Source organism: Sander lucioperca, chromosome 5 (genome assembly GCF_008315115.2).
Source record: "Sander lucioperca isolate FBNREF2018 chromosome 5, SLUC_FBN_1.2, whole genome shotgun sequence".
NCBI classification, from domain to species: Eukaryota; Metazoa; Chordata; class Actinopteri; order Perciformes; family Percidae; genus Sander; species Sander lucioperca.
The window spans coordinates 23,551,955-23,559,287 of record NC_050177.1 but is presented as its reverse complement, the minus strand read 5'-3'; the positions used below and the strand labels follow the sequence as shown (position 1 = coordinate 23,559,287).

General features: G+C 39.2%; 1 protein-coding gene across 1 annotated transcript; it reads left to right on the top strand.

Moving 5' to 3' along the window:
* Nucleotides 1-530: 530 nt before the first annotated feature.
* Nucleotides 531-5,248, top strand: ca4b (carbonic anhydrase IV b). Its single transcript, XM_031297625.2, has 8 exons — nucleotides 531-849; nucleotides 1,108-1,152; nucleotides 1,246-1,410; nucleotides 2,665-2,810; nucleotides 2,921-3,013; nucleotides 3,785-3,851; nucleotides 4,117-4,280; nucleotides 4,713-5,248. The coding sequence occupies exons 1-8, from the start codon at nucleotides 741-743 to the stop codon at nucleotides 4,896-4,898; spliced, it is 975 nt and encodes a 324-aa protein (XP_031153485.1). The 5' UTR covers nucleotides 531-740; the 3' UTR covers nucleotides 4,899-5,248.
* Nucleotides 5,249-7,333: the final 2,085 nt, after the last annotated feature.

Below are 7,333 nucleotides of genomic sequence, written 5' to 3'. Positions count from 1 at the left end.
TAATGGACTGGGATCAAAAAACGGACCTGGCGTTTGCAGCACACCAGCCCTATTTTCAAACCACACCAACCCCACCCAAACATTGAGATAAAAAGCAAAAAAACATACAGACTGAACAGAATGCCGAAATTCACACACTAAAACGACACGCAACAATATCACTACAGTGACATATGCCGACAACAATTCAACATTTGAGAGCTTCGGCAGATCGCCAGGTACGACATGATACGCTCCACTAAAGGCACATTCAGCACAAAAAGGCTACAAAGGCACCATGTTGAAGCACAGTACTAGGCCTAGCCTACATAATACAATTGCTCCACCAAAACATGGAAAGAGCAATGCACAGCCATAGTGCAGTTTGCTTTTCTCCACAACCTTGTCAATCACATCGTCAGAGTCGAGAGACTAAATGTGGCAGTATTGACTATGATCTGACGCAGAGTGGAGGAATGACCGGGTATGTAAAGCAGAGGTTGATTGTAGTAGATGAGAGGCACACCAGACTCCACTCCTGCAATTAGGACAGACAGAGGGAGGGGGAGAGGAGAGAACAGAGAAGCTACCAGGGCAGCGGGAATATCTATGTCTTCAGATACCGGTGTTTGCTTTGTGTCAGTGGTCACAAGAATCAGGAGTCATAAAACTTAGGCATGAGGTGTGGGCGGGATTGATATGTGGGTCTACTTGTCTTATAACAGACTGGTTGAACTCTGTTTCTGCCGTCATCTTCCAAAATGTTCAAGTCAAAGCAGGCAGACTCAGAAGGATACAGTACATTCACAATGCTGCTTGTACCTGTTTTATTTTGGTTTGCATCTCTCACGAAGGTTGTCTCAGGGGCAGGTACGTTCACTAAGGATAAAAAGTAATTCACTTATTTGACTTTTGGAAAAATGTAGTCAGTGTAGACAGGATTTTTTGTTTTTGAATATGTGGCATGATATTCAACTTGGAGTGTCTTGGGCTTATTCGTTGCAAAGAACTATCAAAGATTTGTTTCTCATAATTATTCCTCAGCTGGAAGCTTGTATTCTTTTCTTGCTTTTCTTTCTTTCTTTTTTTTTTTTTCTTCTATTAAATGACTCAAACATGTTTTGGCAGATTGGTGCTACCAGTCCCAAGTTACATGCAATCACACCTGCACAGGTAAACTTCAAGGCAAGCCATTAACAGTTTAAATGAAATAACGAAATATGTAGTTGTGGAGTTACCTTTTTTTTCACCCTCCTGCCTTCACAGGTCCAGAAGAATGGGGAGTGGTTTCACAGTACTGCAGTGGCAGATCTCAGTCTCCAGTGAACATTGTTACAAGGAGAATACTACCAGATGAACGGCTCACTCCTTTTCACTTCACTGGATATCAAGAGGCTTTTCATGGTCGCCTCATAAACAACGGTCACACTGGTATGTCTCTTTGATAATTGCAGTTTAATATAAAAAAAATTCGGTAAAAAGACAATAAGTCAATGAGTGATATTAAATCAACTCGACTAAAGACAACTGGCTGTAAAATACTCAAGGCAATTATCTAAGTTGTAAACCATTGATAATGATCTTATATGGTATAAGAGGTAGCAAAATGGATAACAGTGAATGTAAAAAAAGGTTCTGCAGTCATGCTTCCTCTGGTACAATAAAAAATTCGCAAAAGCCCAGAAGCCTGAAGAAGCTGCAAAACATTGATAATCTTTTAAAGTGCTCATATTATGCTTTTTGGCTTTTTCCCTTTCCTTTAGTGTGTTATATAGCTTTTCTTGTGCATGTTATAGGTTTACAAAGTGAGCCAAAGTCCCCCCCCCCCCAAAGGGACCTCCAACAGAAAACACTGTTCGCAAACTGCTCCAAACAGCTCTATTGTAGTCCAGCTTTTACTTCAGAGACAAACGTGGTCACTTTGGAACACACGTTATAATGCTCGCCTAGCTGCTAGCGTGGCACGCCCCCATACTCTGCTTCTGACTGGCTAGTAGTCCTTACCTAGCTACTGTCAGGGCACGCCCTCATACTCGGCTCCTGACTGGCTAGTAGTCTTTACTTAGGTACTGTCAGGGCACGCCCTCATACTCTGCTTCTGACTGGCTAGTAGTCCTTACCTAGGTACTGTCAGGGCACGCCCTCATACTCTGCTTCTGACTGGCTAGTAGTCCTTACCTAGGTACTGTCAGGGCACGCCCTCATACTCTGCTTCTGACTGGCTAGTAGTCCTTACCTAGGTACTGTCAGGGCACGCCCTCATACTCTGCTTCTGACTGGCTAGTAGTCCTTACCTAGGTACTGTCAGGGCACGCCCTCATACTCTGCTTCTGACTGGCTAGTAGTCCTTACCTAGCTACTGAGCATGTGTGACTCCCAACAAAGATGGAACAGAAGTGTGATGTCTCACTCTGTAGCTAAAACAGAGAGCTCAACACACAGGGTGAAAAGAGGAGCCGCAGCAATGTGCAGTACAACAAAAATATGGTGTTTTTTGAAAATTAAACCATGTAAACCTATTCTGATATAACCTCCTAGATACAATTTATGAACCTGAAAATGAGCATAATATGAACACTTTAAATGTTGCACTGTAGCCAAATCCAAAAAGTCCCTTTTGTAATCATCACTGAGGGGTATTATTTTGCCTGAATTTTGAAATTATGTCTTGAATATTTTTTCTAGTTCAACTGGATTTACCCTCTAGTATAAGGATTGAAGGAGGAAATCTAGTTGCACCTTACAAGGCAGTTCAACTTCACCTGCATTGGGGCAAAGATGGAGGGCCAGGATCTGAACACAGCATTGATGGAGAACAATTTCCAATGGAGGTAAGAAATGTGGGGATGGATGTGTCTTATAATTATGTGATGAAGCCATCTTGTGTACTGTCTTCAAATAACTGTAATATTGAATACTTAATACTGTATGCCATCTACAGATGCATATTGTCCACATAAAAGAAGAACACAACAATTTATCCCAGGCTGAAAAAGACCGCACAGGCGTGGCAGTTCTTGGATTTTTATTTGAGGTGATTTTATTTGATTATTGTGCAATAAAAAAAGATGATCGGGTAGAAAGGTTAGATGGAAATAGGTGCAATATTTGTTGTTCTGCAATAGCATCCTTCTTATGAAAATGTAGTGAGAGGTACAGTAATTGCAAAGATATATGGTTTGATCCCAAAGTTCATACATTTTTCATACAATATAATTTTTCAATTATACTTGATCATCTGGCATCAGACTTTTGACACATTTTTAAAGCTGTTATAACTGGGACAGAAGAACAGGACTTAACACTTGTGAAGGAAAGATGGAGGATTATATCATATCAATCAATAATTGTTGACTTGGTGGTAAATTAAATTTAAAAAGAGCTTCTGAAATTTTAGATGCAGCTTTGATGAATGAAGGTAATAGACTTACAATTACATTTGTCTAGATATGCCATTAACAATGACCTTAAATTAAAAATAGATACATAAATTGCCCAAGAATTGCACCCAAAGGTATGTCAAAGAAATAGTTGAACACATTGTAAAATAACAAATTCACTGGAATTTGTGGTCATCAGTTAATAAGTAAATTTACAAAAGTCAGTTTTAATGCTGTAATTAAAAAAAAAATAAAAATAATTATTCTTTTGGAAAGGAATGAAACCATTAGTAGATCAAAAGCAACAGAAAACAATCAACCTTTAACAAAGCTTCAGCATCTGTTTGAACCAAATCATCTAGAGCAAGTTGTCTCAACTTTTACAAAAATGTGACTTTTGTAACTTCAACATTTTATTCTTCCAGGAGTCCAAGTCTGCAAATAAGAAATTTGATCCCCTTATTAATGCTCTGAAAAACATCACACAACCCAGTAAGTCATATCTGCTCACATGGAAAGATTAAGATAATTGCGCGTCATTATCTTCCAGCAACATTGTGTACTTTGTTGTACATATGCTGCTGATTGTAGCATTAGGCTAAAGTGCAATTGTTATGAGATAACACAATGTCATAAACATCTTTTGTAACACCTCAATAATACATTAATTAAAACAATAAGGCTGTCACCTTGAACATATTTGTTGTGTTATATTTCATGTTAACTTCATTGTCTTGTTGATATTCTATAAAACAAGCCAACAGGACGACACTGACAGGTGTGTCCCTGGAAATGTTAATACCTCCTCAAAAAAATATGACCAAGTACTTCCGTTATGATGGCTCCCTCACTACACCTGGCTGTCATGAAGCTACCGTCTGGAGCCTGTTTGAAAACACAGTTCCTCTGAGCAGAAACCAGGTAATTATTTTCACAAAATTGTAAAAAAAAAAATTTGAATACCATTTTCTGCATTTCTACATGCTTTTATCATATTCCCAGCTACAAAAAGGAACACATTATGGGGGGCAGGTAGTGTTTTTTTGCTAAAGAGGACACTGATGAGAGCTGTGAGAGTAAATCAAATCAGTTGATTCCTGAAAAACCGAATTGAGTGGAAAAATGATAAAAACGCGCCTTAGAGCTAAGGAGAAGGAATCGGTTAATAATTCTCTATGGGTGTATCACTATTCATGTTATAGTCCTTTTGATCCATTGTTAAAAGAAAAAAAAAAATCATTAGAAAAGCTTTAAGTAAATCATTTGAGTAGCCTTTACCACTTTGCCCACCCTGTGTGTTTACAGAGTTTGCCATTTGACTTTTTCACCTGTCTGCTGTGATTTTTGTCACAGCTCGCTGCGTTCTCCCAGCTTCAGTTTTCCAATGGAAAGCAGATGGTGGAAACCTACAGACCAGTGCAGCCCTTGAATGCACGGCAAGTGTATTACTCCGGAGGCCATGTTGCTCTGGTTAGCACTGTGTTACTCATCATGTCACTGCTGATATCCAGTGCCCTGTCCCTGTCTCCCTCTGTTTAATTCCAACATTTATGAATAAATACTGCTGTCTATGTCCACTGATGATGTCAAATATGTAATGTACTGTATATTTTAAATTGTGTGAATCTACAGTATGCACTGTGTGCGGTTGTAAGGACAACCTAATACTTCAAAGCATGTGTCCTAAGTAATTTCTTTGTTTTGTGTATCAAATGTGAGTTAGCATCTTGACACCTCATACTTTGTCTATTTTATTTCTGCAACAAACTGCACTGAAGTTGAGTGAAAATACTGATCAGTCAATCATTTTCCCTTTTGTTTGCACGTTGCAATGTTTTAATGACTAATAGTACATCATGTTACTGCTGCCTGTTGTGAGAGGTTTTGTACACAATGTTTTATCTCAGCTGTTTGTAAAACATGATGTAACAGGGATAAGTTTTATTGCTGCTTTGGAGAAAATAAATTAGTTTTTAAGATTTTTGCTGTCTTCATTTACACAAATTAGGACATGATGTTGTAAAAGTTGTACATGCTGGGTTTTCTTCCCATCTAGGTTACTGTAATGCACTTTACACTAGTAAGTCAGAGTGTCACCTCCTCTAACATCCACTGTGTGGCAGCACCAAACAAGTCTGATTAGCAGTTTGGACTGTGCTTGCATTCAATTTTGGGTAGCAGTTTCATCCTGTACACATAATTTAAAGGGCATGTATATTGTCAAATGTTTTATTTCAATGTTTAGGAGTCCTGGGGGAAGTTTCATCTCATTTCGTGACTTACTAACAAACCCACAGCCATGATGTAATGAGAAAGTTATGACATTTGATTGGACAGAAACAGGAATTGTGTGTGTGTGTGTGTGTGTGTGTGTGTGTGTGTGTGTGTGTGTGTGTGTGTGTGTGTGTGTGTGTGTGTAATTTGATAGATTCATCATAACTGTTCAAACATGGCTGATTTTAATACTCTTAATGATATTTCTTGATTGCAATACTAAACTTTAACTGCAGCAACCATTTCAAAGGAAAGTACTTTCACAGCTACCATTGCACATCAGAAGAGGATTGACTCCTTGAGATCAATTAGCAAAGGTAAAACATAATTCAATCAGTCTTAAGCAGTGTCCTAATACTGTACCTACTGGTGTCATTCGATGATACGCTTGTTGTTGGCACCCTGACTATCTAAACCACCCTAAGTACTCGAGATCACTTTGGATGTAATCCCATGTTGCACAGGAATAGATGTCTGATGCAAGGACAGCCACTGGTGCAACAGTGCTGAGGTAATCAGCAGGATGCACAGTCATGCTCGCCTGCTGCAGAGGCTCAGTCCTTGTTTTGTTGGACAACACACATATGGACACTTTATCACAAAGTAATACAACCTTTATGTGTGTTGTATGACAGGACATGTGCTTTTAGTGTCTGATTCCTTGCAGCCAATAAACTTTTTGTCAATTCCTCCATTTACAAGCTTTCATCTGCTTCATTACTTATTACTGTCTGCTTGTCTTTTCTTCTTTCTCTTTTCTCACAAGGACATCTTCTCTCGGTTTGTGCGTGCCGCCCCTCCCCCACTTCCTCTTATTTCACTTGGTGTGACTCTGAGGTTTGGGTTGTCGTGACAACGGAGGACACAGGCCCGTCTCTATTCTATTTGCGAAGTTTCTGTTGTTGCAAGCATATTGCACATTTGCTGCTGAGATAGGGAAGGGCCTTGCACCACCATCCCCCACCCACACCTTGTCAGAAACATGCAGGCGTGAATGAGTTCTCAGAAATATAAATGAGATATGAATCTCTTCCTGTGATCTATACAGAAGATTTTGGACTTGCACGCGCTGTAAAATATATTTGAGGACAGTGCTGAGGAACACCATGCTCCCTTTGCAAACATAATCATTTAACATCTCTAAAATAAGCGCACCCAATCAATAAGTCTGCTACTATTTTTTTTTATCTTTCATCAATATGTTGCTATTTCAGTCAAAGTACATGCCTCAATGCTGCATCAGTAAAGGATATTTTGTCCTTAGATCATTACACAACCACATACATTATTACTGGGATCAATATATACTGTATATCTGCTTTAGTGTCTGGCTTCCTTTTTTTTAAAGCAGGTGTCTTCTCATGACTGCATGTCCTTAAAAGGGATGAGCTAACGTTTAGCAGCAGTGGTGCAGTCTGCCAGGGCCTCATGGGCGTAGGTTTATAATTTGCGTGTGTGTGTGTGCGTGTTTGTGTGCGTGTGTGTGTGTGTGTGTGTGTGTGTGTGTGTGTGTGTGTGTGTGTGTGTGTGTGTGTGTGTGTGTGTGTGTGTGTGCGTGTGTCTCTGTGTGTGTTTGGGTGCAGATGTGGAAAGTAACTAAGTACACTTCCCAAAATTGAAGTCAAATTCTGAGGTACTGTTACTTTGAATATTGTTTTTTTTGATTGACAATTTGATTGTGAAACTTTCATTTAACATTT